At 44.3% G+C, this 18,317-nt stretch overlaps 2 protein-coding genes across 5 annotated transcripts in view; both read right to left on the reverse strand.

Moving 5' to 3' along the window:
- Nucleotides 1-6,300, reverse strand: part of LOC108920911 (fatty acyl-CoA reductase 1-like) — a 46,124-nt gene extending 39,824 nt beyond the window's left edge. The window contains exons 1-2 of one of the 3 annotated variants that reach the window (XM_018729997.2): nucleotides 5,872-6,228; nucleotides 1,448-1,506 (exon numbers count right to left, since the gene is read on the reverse strand). Coding sequence is in view for 1 of the 3 variants with exons in the window: in XM_018729998.2 (XP_018585514.1) it covers nucleotides 5,872-5,880 (9 nt within the window). In the remaining 2 variants the exon portion in view is untranslated. Of the gene's footprint in view, nucleotides 1-1,447; nucleotides 1,507-5,871 lie in introns of all 3 variants that reach the window. The other 2 variants (XM_018729998.2, XM_018729996.2) reach the window with 2 other exon arrangements.
- A 4,028-nt stretch (nucleotides 6,301-10,328) lies between these two features.
- On the reverse strand, nucleotides 10,329-15,841 carry LOC108920779 (cell cycle regulator of non-homologous end joining). 2 transcript variants are annotated; one of them, XM_018729817.1, is made up of 3 exons: nucleotides 15,684-15,841; nucleotides 12,057-12,162; nucleotides 10,329-11,283 (listed from the first exon to the last, which is right to left on the reverse strand). In XM_018729817.1, the coding sequence occupies exons 1-3, from the start codon at nucleotides 15,788-15,790 to the stop codon at nucleotides 10,921-10,923; spliced, it is 576 nt and encodes a 191-aa protein (XP_018585333.1). In that variant the 5' UTR covers nucleotides 15,791-15,841; the 3' UTR covers nucleotides 10,329-10,920. The 2 variants fall into 2 exon arrangements, 1 of the variants encoding a protein (XP_018585333.1); XR_001965005.2 differs by lacking the exon at nucleotides 10,329-11,283 and adding an exon at nucleotides 13,087-15,199 and having other exon boundaries at nucleotides 12,084-12,162; nucleotides 15,684-15,739.
- Nucleotides 15,842-18,317: the final 2,476 nt, after the last annotated feature.

The following is an 18,317-nucleotide window of genomic DNA, read 5'->3' on the forward strand; positions in this document are numbered from 1 at the left end:
GACAGGAGGGGAAGGGTTTTCTTGCTCCATGTGGGCAAATGCAGCCTTGGCGTCTAACTACACAAGGGTCTCCAAGTACACTAGAGCATCACATCAACTGGTCACACGCAGAACAGAAAAGTGTAAAAATAGCCAGCAACTCTCTCTCAGTGTCTTCTGTGACTTTCATATTGAGATGATTACTATTACTCTACTCATCCAATAACTGTAACTCAAATGATGTAATGTTCAATATAATGAACCTCACATTGTTCCACCCATTTGCCCTGCAAGGTCTTCTTACTGAATAAATTCATACCTTGATTAGGGATACTGCAGCAGGATATGAGAACTTGGGATTTGAACAAGCAACCTTCAGATCAGGTTACAGCCTTATAAATAATTTAAGAAATTATGCACAAACCCAATAAAGTGATTTTCATAGAGCAAGGTAGCCTTGCATCACACTACAAACAACATGGCGATAAGGAACATCAACCATCAACTGGGACAACTGGTAGTGTAGTGGTTACAAGTGCTGACTTTGGACTCAAAGGTTGTGAATTCGATCCCCACCTCTAGCTGTAGTACCCTTGTACAAGGTACTTACCATATATTGCTCCAGTAAGAAGGAAAAAAAAAAAAGTTGTCTAGCTGTATAAATGGGTAAATAACTGTAGGTAGCATAACGTTGTACATGGCTTTAGAGAAAAGCATCAGCTAAACTAATAAATGTGACCTGTAGAACATGTGAAGTTTATGGGGCTGTCACCACTGAAACCTATGTCCACATACCCACTGGGACCCCCTCATCTCCACAGGGGTCCTTCCGTCATCCCACCCACCTTGTTATAGTTCTCCCAAGGCTGTGCGACACCGGACACTCTTTCCTGAGACTTAACACCTGCACCTTGAAATTTTTTGCTGAAGAGGCTGGAATTATGACAAGCTCAAAATCAACCAGGCCTCCTCCCACAGCTATGAGCTTGCTTATAAAGCCAGACAGAAACACAGCTTGCTTATATTGCAAAAGTGCCCGAAATAAGAGAATCCCCAAACAAAATATGAAGCAAGGAGGCGGAAAACGTAGGGATATCAACAGGTTCTGCCATCAACCCTAAACAAATGCTGTTCTAAACTGTGCACACTAACATACTGGACTGTTCTTTAAGAGGAAAGTTCTTTGATGGATGAAGAAAGTAGAAGTTTGCTTCCCACCTAACAGCTTCCCAGTACTGCTCACTGATGTTCAGATTCCACAACCGGGGAAGCCATGGAGGAAACCTTCCTCCCAGTGTTCAGGAAAGCCCATTTTTCCTCCCAAACTGTTTCGCAGTCTGTGTGACGATATTGTGATTTTGAAATATGGGAGCTGTTTGCGGCAAAGGATTCTCCTGGTCTGCCAGAATATGAAATCATTCCCTGGCCCTTAAACACTGACGCACAATCGCGGTACCCGGTGACTTACATGAGATGGTTGTCCATGCTGTTACATACTTCTTACTCTGGCGTTCTCCCAGTGTAAATCTGTTTGAGTAAACAGATGAAATCTGTCTTTCGATTTGCAAGAAGTAGTAGTGTTCTCATTGCTTAACATAAGCCACACCTTGATTTCTAGAATTTTCAAATACCACAAATTTTGCAGTTCGAGAACAGCAGGCTTGCGTCAATAAACATTGTGTTTTCTTTGTACTACAGCTATTTATGTACTGTTCATTTACTTGATGTTTTCCTCCAAAGCAAAATGACAATAGTTAGGTATGTGTACTGAGATTATTTACTCTTCTACAGAGCAGAGCAATTTTTTTTACTGGTGAAATTTGGACTTAGTACCTCCATCAAGGCGACTACAGCGGGAGCGGGTACAGCCCCTCCGGTCCGAATGCAAGGCGACACCTCTAACCACAGAGCCAGTTATAACAGACTTACCTTGAAGCAGAGTCCTTTTTCATGGTGAATACATAAACAAATCATCATTAACAAAAAGCTATAATTCCAAACAATCACCTTCATGCTTTTCACCGCATCTAATGAAGAGCCGCTGCCGTGTACTCTCCGCGGTACCATTAGCTGCAAGGCAGCTCCTTGGAAGAAAATACCTAGCTTTCTGAGTACCGTAGCACACAAGTGATATGAAGAAGACAAAGAGTGTAACCAAGGGAGAACTGTTCCCCCCCCCCCCCCCTTTTCCTCACTCCCTGTGAGCAAAAGCAGTCCTGATGCTTCATAACCACTGAAAAGTCCGAGGAGGGGTGAGTAAAGAAATGACTCTCTCACTCGCTCACTCACACACACACACACACACACACACACACACACACACACACACACACGGATGCGCGTGTACATCCCTCATTCTGGTTGCTGAATGTGACCACTGACCTAGTTCCACATCGGAACGCAATAGCGGAGGCACCAGAGGCCCACCTTGAGAACGTTCTCATTCACACTTCACTGCAGCACGAAAGACAGAGGGAGCCACAGGAAATGTAAAAATAAATAAGGAGCAGAGGAGGCAGCCCCTCTCCTTCCCGAACGCTTAATCTAGTGTTACCCGAGGACAGAGCGGTCAGGCTTATCTGGCCTGGAACACAATGTCTTCCTGTCATTTGTCAAAGCACGGTAACTATTCCAACGTGCACCCTGGCACCTCACCCAGCACGTGAGCTTATAAAGAGCTGGTAAGCATCACCGAGAATAGCAGCGATACCATGCTTTACCGGTTTTCTTTTCTTTAACCCAACGACTGATTCCAACGGCACGCGGTCGTGATGCAAAGAACGAAGCCAACTTCAGCCTTCGTGGCGTCCGCCGTTCAGCGCGGGCAAACGAAACGGCCGAAGCGCTTCGCTCCGGGAAAGCGGTGCCAGCGAGCTTCGTACCCTCAGCGGGTACTACGGCACAGCCCCGGGGGACCTGCGAGGGAAGAGCCCAGGATGCGCTGCCTACCGGCGGCAACAAAACACACTTTAAGGTGGCTCGGGAGCCGCTGTGCGACGGAGCGTCGCGTCACAGCTTCACCCCCGGGAAACGTGCTCAAGGCCCCTCGGTCAGCTTCTTCCAACAGCTGGTATGTCAGGTGCCCTCTCCCGAGAAACGGCTTAGTCACCGAAACGTCGACTACACACCAACAGCAAGCGCAGGCACAGACAGTCTTAATGCGCCGTTTATTTAGAAAAAAGACTGAATGCTAATATTTGAGGGCGACAACTAAAGTTCCTTCTATCTTTGGGAACTTCTGAAAATAAATGTACTATAAATACTAAGATGCTGTCTTCACCATCTGTTGTCATTCTGGACGCTAAATATAGACAACCCTGACATCTAGATTGGGGAACTGCATTTTCCTTTTGTCCTCTCTAACCTCGGAGGACAAGAGATAGTTGTAACAAGTTATTTAAACATGCAAAACACTTCCGTCGCCCAAAGTCCCCTGCTTCCACTGGGTGAATCCCCTAAGGAACGAACACACACACTTACTCACAGCTAAGGTAAGAAAGTCATCATACATCCCTCAGTAATGAAAACAAAGGTCTTCACTGGTTATCAATTTCCATTTCTTTACAACACTCTCCTGAACACAAGAATGAGACCGAAGAGCACAATTCAGGGATGCGCAGGTCTCAAAATCCTCCGAGGGATTCAAACAACTTAAGAATCCATGGTGACGTATATAAAGCGGGACATTTTCTCCAAATTCTCCGTAAATTTAACATTTCTGGATAGGCGGTGATCCTGCTGGAAAAGAGTAGAAAACAAAAATATCAAGTTTAAGGTTTACCACTGTGAAGACTTAAATATGCGCTCTGTGGAACGTGGCAGATGATCCATGGCAGGAAAAAAATAAAAACCACACACCTACCTTCCCACATAGCAGGTACACAACACCAGTCCCTTGAAACAGTTCATCCGTTTCTCAGTTTCAAGTTCCTCCTTCTTTCACAATAATGGGAACATCTGACCGACTCAGAAGATCTAGTAAAAACACATCACCCCGCTCGCAACCTTCACTCTCTTCCCACATGATCGGAAAGATCACGAACTTCACTTTACACCAGCAGTCCAGAATATTCTGCGGCAGTATGTGTTAAAGTGTAACAAGCCTATCTTTAAAGCGCGCCTTTCACATGTTATTTAAGAACAGTTCCCGGAATCGAGGATAGAGTCGCACTTCACTTCAAGGTGACACGGGCCTCCTCTTCTCGATTCGACGCGTGAGGCACAGAGCGACACGACCGAAGAGCAGCTGTCGAACCTCGAACCTGTTCTAAACCTCCGGGTTTAAGAGTCTCGGCCAAGGCTACCGAAACAGGCGAGCCGCTTCTTGATGAGCATCGTCTCCCTACATGAGACTTGAGGAGGCCGGCCGGCCGGCGGTAAGAGGCAAATCCCATGCTGACCGAAGATGATGACCAACTGCCATGATGGACGAGACATTCCATGCTGAGCTGGGGATCTAAGATACCCTATAGTAACAATATTATTATTACTTGTTAACTGGTTTAGGATTGTTACTTAATCTAGAATGCCCAGGAGGGGTGGGCAACCGCTGGCCCGTGGACCCCCAGAGGTTTGTTTCTCCCTCAACCTTCACTTGGGAGTTTTTGTTCCTTTTCCCAGTGGCCAGCAGGTATACTTAGAGCTCTATAAAAGTACTATATTATGATAGCGAGTAACCAACTCTCTTCTTTGTTTCTTTTCTGATGTATGTGTTTTTCTTGCCGAGCACTCTATAAAAATAAATTAAACTGAGTGACAAAGATTAAATCCAGAACCAGACCTGGACTTTGCATGTGGGCCCAGAGCAAGAAGAAAACATATCTTAACCGCATTTCCTCCGAAACATCTCAGCTGTTGACCTGAACTTGAGCAGTTTGGACCACCAGGCCGTGGAGGTTCTACGTCCCGCTGTCGGTCCACACTGATGAGGGAACCTTCGCTACCGGGACACGCTCACTGCTCAGAGTCACTTTTCCAGAACATTTGGTGACCTGTTCTTCGCACGTAGAGGAGAAAGAGCGGCGAGAACATCAACAGCTGAGGGGTTAAGACGCCACAAAATGTGAGGGACACGTGTGAAGGCGGAAAAGAAAGGGCGCGAGGGACACGCGCGCGTGTCGTGACGACATCGCCGGGAGCGCGGCTCACGACACGGAGCGGAGGAGCCCCCGGTTGGCAACTCGCTTCCTCGAGTCACAGATATACTCCGCACTTCACTCTGACCCCATCTTGTAGGTGCGTAGTGCGTTTTTAAAAAAATAATAAGAAAGAGAGCAAGTTTGTTATGTAACTGCGCTCACGACTCTTTCGCCGCCGCGGGTGTTGGGGACCCCGCTCTGAACCTGAACTCGCTTGCTTCCTTCCTTCCTTCCTTCCCTCCATCCGCCTCTCCTTCCTTCTCGCGCGCACCGCAAACCTCTCTCTGCTATATAAAACCGGCCTTTCAGGTTAAACGTGTTGAAAGAGGCGCCGCCGAGTCGAGCCTAAGCGAGCGGGCGCCCCGTTCCGTTCAGTAGTAGGCTCTTGAGGCTCAGCTCAGCGCGGGCTGCCGGCGCCTCCGCTCCGCCCCGCCACGCCACGCCACGGTTGGTTCCCCGAGAACAGACTAACAGCAGCCTGCGCACTGAGAGCAACACAGACGTGCACTAGTAGAATAACGAGGACCCGCACCGTACGCGCGCTTCCTTCCGCCGCTACTCTAGCTAGCGGTAGCCGAGCAGCTTCACCTCTGACGCTGCTGCTGTGCTGCTGGTATCGCCGGAGCCGCGTCCGCCTCAGAATGAGGGCGAAGGAGCGAACCGGCGCTGATGCTCTCCTCCGTCCGAGAAACACGAGCTGCTCTTCCCGCGGCCATTCCGCCATAAGGCAACGACGTGGGAAAAGGTCGCTTACCGTGACCATGAGTGGGATTCTTCGCTACCGCTGTGCGGCTTCGGGCGGCGCCGTCAAGACGCGTCGCTCCCGGGACGGAGACTCACTGTGCCGCAAGTCTCTCTGCTGCCTGCCTGCCTGCCCCCTCCCTCTTCCGTCCGTCCCTCCCTCCGTCCGCGCCCCGCTGCGTCGACGGACGGGAGGTGCGCCTCGATGCACCGCGCCTCGCCTCTCCTCCACTCCACTCCCGCTTCTGCTACTCCTCGCGCTCGTGCTCGCGCAGCCGTGTCCTGCAGGCCCTCCGCGGGTTTGCGGCAGTTAAGGAGCCGGATGCGCGAGGAGCGGTGATGAAAGACGGCGAACTGTTGACGCGCGCGAAGGAGAACACACCCTGTTCCGTAAAGCACAGTACCGCGTCAAGTGAGCGCGTTCGCAGCCCCACGGTGCGTACGGTACTACAACATCGGTCTAGACTTAGGTTACTGTCGTCAGTCAAAGTCTCTCGTGCAGCTGCGCGAGTCGTTCATCTACGCGGCGTCTCGTGTGCCCAGGCTTCACGCTGTTATTACTATTATCGTTTTTATCTGGTATAATGAATGAAGGGAACATCTGGTAGCATAGTGGTTGAAACAACTGCCTTTGCACCTAAAGGTTGTAGATTCGAGCCTCACCTCCGGCTGGTACGGCTTGAGCAAGGCTTCAGGTACTTACCCTGAATTGCTCCAGTAAAAAAAAAAAAAAAAAAATAAAAGAAAAAAATTACCCAGCTGTATAAATGGGTAAATAATTGTAACCTTAATGTAAGTCGCTTTGGAGAAAAGCGTCAGCTAAAGGAGTAAATATAACTTCACACTCACACAGTATGAGATCTATTATAAATTCACTGTCCATACGTTGCCCAAAGGCACTAAGTACAAAAGTCCTAGACACCGCAGCAGCTAAAGTTATACTTAATGATCTTTATAACTTATTTTGGAGTTTTCCATTAATTTTCCACTGAAAAATGCTGTGAGTCATTTCCTCTTGGCCCGACTTGTAACCCCAAAACTGCCGCCATTTACTGTGACAAAATACAGTGGTATGTTTACTACTGTATTACCTCAAGAGCTCAGAGGCAACCTGAATGGTACTATAAAAAATAAAGTGTATTGGATGCTGTATTTCATAATACTAAATAAACATTATGTTGTCCTGCTTTCCATTCCTTTCAATACAGGAGATGAAGAGATTGTTTAATGAAACTCTATTGGGTTTCGCTGGTCACACACGCTACTAACCAGTTTCCAATAAAGCAAACCACCGACGGTGCGATGCAGGGTCGTGGTGGTTTGGAGCCTATCTCTGATACGTAACAGCATGAGGTCCGGTACGCTCTGGATGGGAAGCCAGACCGTCAGAGGACAATCACGCACGCTCGGTCCCCGGTTCGTCTGAAACGCATCTTTGGACTGTGAGAGGAAACCACCGTGAACACAGGGACAACACGCAAACTCCACACAGATGGGCCCAAACTCGAACCTATGTTCAAGCCCAGAGCCCAGGAGCTGTGGGGTAACAATGCTACCATTTTTAAAATATATTACATCATATCCAGGGCTTTGGACTTGGCATTAGATGTTAAAATATGGCATGTGGAAGAGATGTTATAAACAAAAGGAATTTTACAGGATACCGAGACAGATTTTTTTCCCTGTTCTCCAGGTACAGATGTGAGATAGCTCAGATGTTCGTACTCCAGGGTTGGAACCACACAAGCAACGTCACCATTGCACGGATTAAAAAATAGAAACCTCCAACAGCTGGTTTCTATGATAAAATGCATCACACTTTCATTATTTTATCTGCAGTATCAATTTTTTTTTTTTTTACAAATATTAGGGCCTTTTTTTAAAATTGCCTTTCAGCTAAATAAAAAAAGTTTATATTATACATTTTACCCATTTAGACAGCAGGAATGTGTAAGTTCAGTTAAGGACCACAGCAGGGCACCTGACAATAATGTACAAAAGAACCCCCATACCCTTCCTTTAAAACCATGACTGCTGGCATCAGGAGGCAGCTGAGCAACCGAGACGCATACCCCAGCAACACTCAGCTGCTCATGGGAACACTGCTTTCCGTAAAACATTTCTCTGCAGTGACTGGTTATAGTACAACTGCCATCATGCGCCAACATTTGAAAGAGATTCCCCATAAAATGTGTTACTTTACAGTACTTTTTAACCACCCTCCCCTTCAGAAGAGCTACTTTCACTTAGAATAAAGGCCCACGTGAGCAACATAAGATTACGGTAAATCATTGAAAGACACATTTATAAGAGTCAAATTTACAAGAACGCACTTTCGACTGCATCGATACCGAGCTGCGTCTTCACAGAACGCGCACTTCTACAAGCGGTTCATGTAGTAAGAAATACTGTCAAAATTCTATCAGCATAATTCACTGCACATTAATTTCCAGGCCATATTTGTGCTGCGAATGACACTTGTCACATGTCAATGATGTGTGATGGTTTCATATTTTGCTGGAGTGAAAGACACTGATTGGTCAGCTGTGGTGGATCTCAGCTTCCTCCTCCAACGAACAAAACAAACGTGTTTCTCCCCTGAGACACTCCACGTGCAGCACACCAAACAGAGGAATGCTGATCCGGGAAAGTCTGCTGACAATTCCACATTTGTCCCGCGATCCCGTGTTCCATCTGCAGCTGACGGAGCACAGCCTGGCCTGTTAACCCACGAAGAAACTTACTGATTGGTACAAAGTGCATTTGGCTGCATTTCGCATTCTTTTTTGCAGCGCATCTCAAGGTAGTAATGTGAGCCTTCAAAATAAAAACTTTAAGAGGCCTGAGCTACGAGCTTGACATCTCTATTTGTCAAGAGTTATTGACTAATGCTAAATCGATACCACAAGAAAGCCATTGTGATGTGCATTAAATGTTGGCAATAAATGTTTCCTGTTTTACAGCAACTCAGGAGCACATAATCAAGTGGAGCGTAATTGCCAGAACCTTCAGGCCTCCAACGAGAGACGCTGTGAAATGAGACCTCGCTAGAAGGTCAGGTTCATCGCTAATATCTCTGCTGTCTGGGATGAGTCTTGGAGCAGACTGGAGTAGCGGACACCACACCCTTGTCTGTCAGATCCTGTGCAATATCCCACTTGTTCCTCTCTGTCAGGTGTCACCTGAGTTTGTCCTCCACTGCAGGTAAAATATTACATTAATTCATCAGACATTTTTCATTCACCTTCGCCAGGCTAAATCACTCCAATTAGCTTTCAGTTACACAACATATGTACTTTAATATTTTCTCTTTGTCTCTTAGAATATCTGATGTTTTTATATCTTTTCTATTTAACCCTAACCCTTAAAATGAGATAAAAGCATCATAACATGTTTCTCAGAGAATATATGCCTTTGTGGCATTCAAAATGTTTTTAAGGAGGAAAAAATTGTTTTTCAAACACTCACTTCCACCTGAAATCATTGTGGTGTAATGGCAGACAGAGGGAAAAGGCAGCAGCGAGGAGTGGCATTGATTTTCTCCCACGAAGGAGGCAGCGTGTATGCAGTCTCACTGTGGGAGGTGACCTGGGTCCTGCGGGGCCCACTCTGGACCACTCATGCTGTGTCATCTCACATTCTGTTTGATACTTTGGTGTGATGCTTGATCTTCGCTGAGTGACAGCTGCCACTTCATCAGGAGAGCATGGCGTGGCACTCACAGCACACCTGAGCACCGATGGTGACAACTTCAGATTCTGGAAACAGGATTATTGTTGCGCTCAATGTATTGGTCCTGACGTCGGTGAATATCCAGCTGTATAAATCGATAAAGTTTATAGTTGTAGGCTGTTACGGTTGCCTTGGAAACCGCACACTTGAACACTTAACTGTGGCGCAATTCTCACAAGCCTCCACCAACCACGGAAACACTTGGCACCGGTGCGGGGGCCAATCAGAACACGGTGTGCACACATCTATTTATACAGCTGGGTGTTTTTAGTAAAGCAGAGTCCTCTCGAATCCTCAAGAGTCCTGGTTTTTAATCGCCACACCACCTGTTCTTGACCTGCGTGAGCATTTTAATTATATCCTCTTATGGCTCAGTTATTTTGGACGCAAGAATGCGTCTTCAGGTTGTGTAGGACTTGTCCAAATGTTCTGTGTAACCCACAAACCCTCTGCCTCTTGATTTTAACACATTACTCAAATCCATGACTAAGGATGAGGGAAAGCAGAGACATGTTTATGGTGTTATATCATCAGAATGCAAGTGTTTAAACAAAATGTGGAACCTAAATGTAATTAATTTCTCTGCAGAACTGCAGTTCTCTTGATTTCCTATTCTGTAATTCACATGTACGCGACACGATTCTTTCTGAGCTCAATGTGCGCCCTCTGCTGACAGCATAACAAATTGCTACTGTCCTTCCAAAAAGTCCCCAGAATAAATCTGAAGAACAAAAATACTAGTTAGAGAATTAGAATCAATTCTCTCCCATCTAGAGAATTAGAAATATTTACTTGTCTTCAATGATCATTTTAATAATTTACTTTCATAAAATTTCTTTGCACATTTCACAGAGTATAAAAATAAATCCCCATCAATAAATATTCTTTTGAGATAACATCAAGGAAAAATGTCACCGATTAGTAAAAGTAAATGGCAATAAACCACTCAGAAGCTAACAGGGATACCTTCTTTTCTAAAAGCCAACCCTGCAATCCAGTGCCCATATTCTCCCATTTTTGGTTCCTGTCAGTGTGCTGAGTTTTTCATTGGTGCCATGGGCCTCTTCAGCGGTCAGCGACTCTAGTCAGACACTGCTCGACTGAAGAGGACACAGACCAGCTTAGTGTCTGCATTTACAGACCAGACCTTCTTTCATTATACCCATCAGCTTCAAACTGTTGCGCTTCAGAGTGCCACCTTGGTAAGTACTAGGTATACCTCTGTACCTGTACAATATTGCACGGTTCCTGTACAGGTACACATTGGTAGTGACAAGGACAGGAAAATGACTCCTGTATCGCACCACATCAGAGGCCTGCAAGATAACAATCATGCGAAGAAGATCTCCCGCAGGAGCTGGAGGCCCTCGTCACTGGGGGCGTCACCTGCTGGATCCAGTCCCCGAAGTTCTTGGCCTGATGCTTCCACAACTCTCTGCCCCTTCACCGTTGGCTGTGGAATGGTATCTGGTTTGACAGCATGGTCATGGTCAGAGGTGTCAGTGTAACGAAGAGTCTCCTCTTCAGCGACTCCTTTCAGATCAGTCTTCGAGACATAGGTTCTCTCAGCCTCCAGGGATTCGGATGACTTGTCGTCCTCATCAGATGATGAATGCGCTGAAAATTTTCTTTTTTCTCCAACTGTGTCACACTTTGTTTTCCCTCTGTCCTCAGCTGTAGTCACGCTCCATCTCTAATAACAAATAGTGGCAAGTAGTGAAGTCACTGGTATTATATCCGTATAAATGATCCATGAGTAAGCATTACTTTGACAGTGGCCAAAAAGAGTACATAATTAGATGCTGCAAGTTTTTTTGTTAAAAATATAAAGGTGTAGGATGAGAGTGAGTTAACACTGCGTTGGAGGATCGCTGCTGCTATTCATCGTGATTTGTGTAAGTCTGAGTGCTACTGCTATATCCCGACACGCGCAACGTTTGTCAGCAGTTGGATGCGCTCAGCTTTCTATGGAACAGGCGGTAGCGTAGTGGCTAGAGCTATTGCCTTTGGACCCAAAGGCTGATGGTTTGAATCCCACCTCTAGCTGTAGTACCCTTGAGCAATGTACTTACCCTAAATTGCTCCGGTAAAATTACCCAGCTGTATAAATGGATGAATAATCATAACCTTAACACTGTAAGTCACTTTGGAGAAAAGCGTCAGCTAAACGAGGAAACGTAATGTAAATGTGCAGTTCTGTTCATAGATAAAAATCATCAGTTTTGCTTTTGTGCAGTCATCAATTATTCATTCATTTATTTAGCGGTTTGACAGAGTGCATGGAAATCTAAACTGTGTTCTGCACTGTAGACTTGGTGTCATGCACTATAATGCACTCACTGTATTTTTCTGTACGTTGCTTTGGAGAAAAGCGTCCGCTAAACAAATAAATGTACTTGTAAATGTAACATGCTGCGATTACCGGAGCCAGTGTCACGTGAACACTAATGTCGCAATGTCACCCACCTGTGCTGACTGGGTTACGACTCTGTGGTCCCCATGGTTGCCTTCTGTGAGAACACGGAGCGCAGTCTCCACAAGCTCAGCCTCATTCATGCAGTACACAGTCACTCTAGAGGCGGGGAGAAAAACAGCCGTCTTGTCACTCAGGAAAGAAAACCTACATTGTGACGTCACTACCACCACTGTGAGTGGGTGTCTAAAATTTGGACAAATGAAGGAAATCACAATTGAAATGTCTTTTTTAGGGGGTTGTAATTGTTATGATGTCCTTGCTTTGAAATGACCTACATTTTGCAAGTAATTACTCATAAAATGTGTTCAGATCTTCAACTGAGTCACAATAATAGACAAACACAACCTGCTTAAACTAACAACACAAGCAATTCTACTACTTCAATACTGAAAACATCATTTAAACATTCACAGTCCAGGCTTTAAAAAAAAAAAAGTGCGTGAACCCCTGTATTTAGTAATTGGCAGAACTTCCAATAGCAGCAGCAGTGAATCCCCCCAAAACGCGTCCTGTAGCTGCTGGTCAAAAAAGCACAAGGGTGAAGATTTCTGAAGCCCCTGCAGCAGGTAGAAACTCTGACTGAAGGAAAGAATTTGAATCTGTGCACCAGCTGTACTACCTTTGAGATAGGTACATACACTTAATTGATACAGTAAAAATTACCCAGCTGTTTTAATAGATAAATATAAGTAGACTAGGCTAAAAACCCAATTTAGTTAAATGATTAATTTCAAAACAATACAGCTAATATACAGTACAGTGTATACCTTACGCAAGGCCTTCATGTCTGTGTGTAACCTATGATAATGACGATGATGATCTTTACATATTATGAAAACATTGAGATTGTTAAACATAATATTAAAATGGAAAAAAAAAACTAAAATGTCAACTTCATGCAACACAAGGTTTTGAAGAAGATGAACATTTGAAGAAGTGATTTAAAAAAAATTACAACGCAATAAAGAACTGTTACATCAAGTTTAAAGAGGAATTCCAGCCACTAAACAGCTCACTTACTTTTTGAAGCAGCAGTGTAGGTGAAGGTGAAGTGCAGCAGATTGGGATTTACTGGCATTTTATTGTGGGCGTTCCAAAGGCAAACCCTGAACAGCAGGCAGCTCAATGCTGTCTAAATCTTCAGGGTTTTCTTCAGCAGGATATACAACTTTACGGTCATCGGGGTCTGAATCTGATTCGTAAATAATGAGCAATCGAGGCTGTTTTGTCCGTCTTGTAATACCGCTGGAAGTCGAAGGTGCAGAAGAATACGATTCTGCTCCCTCTTCTTTGACACTCAAAGTTTTCCTTCTCTTGCTTGTGCTTTCTTCTTGTTTTTCAATATCTGCTCTCTCTTCTTTTGTTTGTGATTTGCAGAATCGCTGCACTGAAGGTTGTTGAACACTTTGCTTTTTACTGTCATACAAAGCTCTATATGGAACTGTAGCTTCTTTTAATGCGTTTCGTACACGAATACTTCTATCCGTATTATCATCGTAATTTGCAATCAGTTCATGCAAGTGTTTTTCTGCAGCAAAAATTTCATGAAGCATGTCAAAATCCATTTCTTTCACTGTTGTTGGGTCTTCTATATCTTCTGCCTGCTCAGACTTACTTGCCTCCTCCAACTGAATAAGTTCTTCACTACACAGCTCTTCAGTATGGGAAGTCAAGACATTTTCAACATCAGCCTCATCCACTTCTGTAAATCCCGCCTCTCCTGCCAAATGCACAATCCTTTGACGAATCTGGTTTTGAATGTCATCTTGACTGAAGCCTTTGAAGCCGTGCACAAAATGGGGACAAAGTTTGGACCAGGCTGCATTCATTGTTTCAGGCTTGATGCCTTGCCATGCCTCAGCCATGAAGCAAAGTGCCATCTTGATGTCAAATTGTCTCCATACGTCCTTCAAAGATGAATCCTTTTCTGCTTCATTGACCAAATGTTTCATTAGAAGCTGGAGATAATATGCCTTGAATGTTGCTTTTACCCCTTGGTCCATGGGCTGAAGCAAAGAAGTTGTATTAGGAGGCAGGAGTAGGACTTCAACGTTGTCGGCATAGCGAACATCTGCAGTGTGGCCTGGGGCATCATCAATTATGAGGAGAGCCTTATTAGGCAAACTGTTCTCTTTGCAATATTGCTCCACAAAAGGTGAAAAGTAACTCCTTATGTAGTCAATAAACACCTCTTGTGTGACCCAGGTTTTACGGTTTGATCTCCATACAACAGGAAGGCTTGACTTGATCACTCCTTTCAGAGCCCTAGGATTCTCTGCATGGTACACCAAGAGCGGCTTCAGCTTCACATCACCCTTTAGGTTACCACCCAGAAGTAAGGTCAGCCTATCTTTGGAAGTTTCATGGCCTGACACTTTCCTTCCCTCTTGAGATGCTAACATTCTAGATGGCATCCGTTTCCAAAATAGACCAGTCTCGTCCATGTTGAAAACCTGCCTGGGGTCATAGCTCCCTTCTAAAATCACATTTTGCAATTCCTTGGGAAACGTGGCTGCCGACTCTCCATCTGCAGATGTGACTTGGCCTGACAGCTTCAGGGTGTGAAGTAAACCTCTTCGACGAAATCGATCAAACCACCCCTTACTGGCCCCAAATTCAACTGCTTTCACCGTCTCATCTCCCTCCTCCAACATTTTCTTCTTGAGGCCCTCGAACAGCAGCAGTGCCATATGCTGGATTGACATTGTCGATAAGGGGATGTTCTTCTCGTTCTGGTTTTCGATCCAGTGAAGCAGTAGTACTTCCATCCTCTCCAAAACAGCATGACGTGAGCGAGAAACTTTTGTCAGCTTTGTACCACCGATAACGTTTTCAGCACTTTGCTGAATTTTTTCCTTGTTTTTTAAGATGGTATAAATTGTAGACCCTGCTAGACCAGTGGCTGCTGTAATGTCCTTCTGCTTGTCACCGCGCTCCATACGCATGATAATATCTAGTTTCTCTTTCATCGTTATTGATTTTCTCTTTAATTTTGCCTTTCCAGCTTTCGCAACCTTAACCATTGCTTTCTTCATTTTCTTTTCAAACGTTTTAGGGGACATTTAACAGTCAATACACCATATGTATACGATGAAATAAAATAAATTCCACATTGTGAAGTGTTTGTTTTTCCCTGTGAGACAAAGACACGGACGGTATGGTGTTAGACTCAATGGCGGTGGTGTTACCAAAAAAAAGATGGTCTTCAGTTCAACACCACATTTACACTAAAAACCATAGATTATTTTTGTTAAATTATATTACACTTTACACTTAGTAATTGGCTTAAAACTAATTTGGATGTTAAGTGACTAGATTTAGAGTAAAAAAAATCTAGATTGGCAACAGTGGCACAGACTGTACATACAGTATAACTGTATGTATCTCGTGGCACCAAAATGGCGGGAAGACGACTGGCGCCACAAATACTCTGAGCGCGAGCCCAATCAGGGGACTGCTGCGCGAGCCAAATCAGCTAGCGGTTACAATGGAAAGAACCCGATGCAGAGAGAGTGGACTTATCGGGCGAAGAGTATTTTTAATATCGCTATATACATAATCACACGGTCCGTGTACTTTGATGTTTCATTCCCAAACATAAGGATAAAGGAAACTACCTCTCGACTTGTCTTCCTTTTATCTTTCTGTCGGAATGAGAGGCCATCGCACTGGGCTTCTCTTCGCTTAGCATCCAGGACGGCAGATTCCGTGGTTTCTCGTCCATATTTGCGAGTAGGTGCGTTTTAAAATACTACATTAGTCTATTCTACTCTCTGAGAACTACAAAAAAAAAAAAAAAAAAAAAAAAAAAAAAATCAAAACCACACTTCCAGTAAACGGAACGAGTTCATCCGGGTTACAAGGGAATCTGTCGCTTTGGCCGAACGTGTGCGCACGCCCTCTGCTGGCTAGGCGGCTAAAAGCGGGGGGAAAAAAAAAAAAAAAAAACAATAAGGGTAAAAACTGATAAGACAACGTGTTTTAGTCGTGACGAAAATAAGGACGTTCGTTCCCGTCGGGGCCACAAACAGGAGTAGCTCGCTGAAGTCCCTACAGGAGATTCTGGATGAGCGGTGCAATAGTTGATAGTGGACATTGTTTGCAAATTCAGCTTGACATTGTGATTGTAAAGCTCCAGCGTCCAACAATCAGCACATGGATTTTCGTCCGCCCACAGAACCCATCTTCTATATATATATACACACACACACACATATATAACGGACAGTGGCCATTGTTCAACCTGTACATATTTATCTGTTCAAAGAGCAAGCTGAGCAGCTTGCAGAAACAGGTAAATATGTATGTGTGTGTGTGTGTGAGAGAGAGAGAGAGAGAGAGAGAGAGAGAGAGAGAGAGAGAGTCAGTCACCTGTGGGCAAAGAGACTGGCATCAAAAATTTAAATAAAAAAACCCAAACTGTACACCGTGTCAAGATTTTATTTGACATTATTTTAGAATATCATACAGTAAACAAGATTTTTGCAAAAGTTAATATATCCATAGTGTTGCATTTCATAAAAATACAGCTTTTGTGACTATTAATAATACAATGAGTCATATTTATAGAGATACAGCTGTACAGGGTAAATACACAGCTAACACTACACAGTATAGGCTACGGATTGAAATGGGGTTCATGTACGTGCCATCTTCCAAAGATTTACTTTTCCATTTGTTTATAGTTTTTTTTTTTTTTTTTTTCCTCTTATATATAAAATGTTCTTACAACTGGCAGAAAACAGCTTCAACAATCAGAGCTGTGAACTGGTCAACACCAAGCATAAAATATGGTAAGTTTGCCTCATCTGTGTGTGTGGAAACCATGAGAGTATTAAGAAGCGAGAAACGTGCACTACACTAGAGGAAGGAGCTGCATGAAGACATTTTGTGTGAAGCCACACGGGATTTATAGATACGGGCGAAAGAATGAAGAGGCGATGTCAGCCACTCTTTACTATGATATGACACACCTTATCACAGTGGCCCCCAACATCCTTCTGCTGGTATTTGTGCTTTGAAATCATTTGGGTTTTTTCCACTTAGACTGGGTGACTACGGCACAGAATCGGAGGCCGGATCGCGTTTACAGTCTCAATGAATTGGAGTTCTTGCAACACTTGGGGTTGGGGGGTAGGGCTGCAATCCTGCAGGAGTCGTCCTCCACGGGATACAGTTCACAGAGCATAGAAAACATTAAAACCTCAAATCCGATCGCTGCTGCAGGGTAGTACAGTCAGATCCTACTATCCCAATCGTACAAAATGACTTTGAATAGGAAAATTACTAGATCATTGTCAACTTCTCTTGCTTTCGTGCACAATGGCTGTCAGCAAGTGGAAACCAGAGAAATCGGTGCGTCTTTCACTCGTCGCATGACAGACTCGCATGGGGAACACTGCTGGTTAGAGGACACTGAGCAGAGCCTGACTCATTGTTTGGGTGTACAGTCCCAAAGTGTACATGGTAATTGGGACACAGTGATGTCACCAGAAATGAATAAATTAAACAGACGGTGGAACTGCTTTGTATTCAGAGGGAAAAAAAAAAATATTTTTAGAATCCACATTTCTGTAGTTGTCAAAACAATGCCCTAAGGATGCAAAACTATTTCATATTCATGTTGAAAATGAATGCTTTGAGTGAAAGCTGTTTGTATTGAATAAAATGATATTTGGACTAAGGTTGTATAATGAGAACAAAATCATAAACATTTTCACATGCCTTTGGGCAAATACTGCTTCTTGATCTACCTTCCCTCTCTTTGGCTGAACAATAGAGACCAAGAGGTGTCAACAGTGCTGAACGCCATGTGATAGAAAATAATCACCTTTTGTCATCAAGAAGGCTAAAGGCACCGATCGACCACAGCCAGTGTGTCAGGTCTTCCACCGCTGTCGTAATGCGACCAAAGAGCTGCGAGAACACTTCCGCCTAATAGTCATTGCAGACTGGTTTGTCACTATCCATTCCAGGTGGTAGTTCTATGGGTCAGTGCAGGGGAAAAACAAAAAAGTAACAGAATTCAGGACTGTACAGTAAGGTCTTTCACAAGAGGCATTTCAGGACAACTGACTGAGGATATTCCAAAAAAAACCCAAACAGCACTAGCGTCTCACTGAAGTCTGTCATGAGGACAATATTCAATGTTTGTTTTCTTGGAAAACCTTCATCCTGGACATCATGGCTATGTCTTCATATGTGAAGCAAAAAAACACAAGAACAAAAAAAAAAAAAAAAAAAAAGCAGCA

The sequence above is a fragment of the Scleropages formosus genome, chromosome 21 (genome assembly GCF_900964775.1).
Source record: "Scleropages formosus chromosome 21, fSclFor1.1, whole genome shotgun sequence".
Taxonomy (NCBI): domain Eukaryota; kingdom Metazoa; phylum Chordata; class Actinopteri; order Osteoglossiformes; family Osteoglossidae; genus Scleropages; species Scleropages formosus.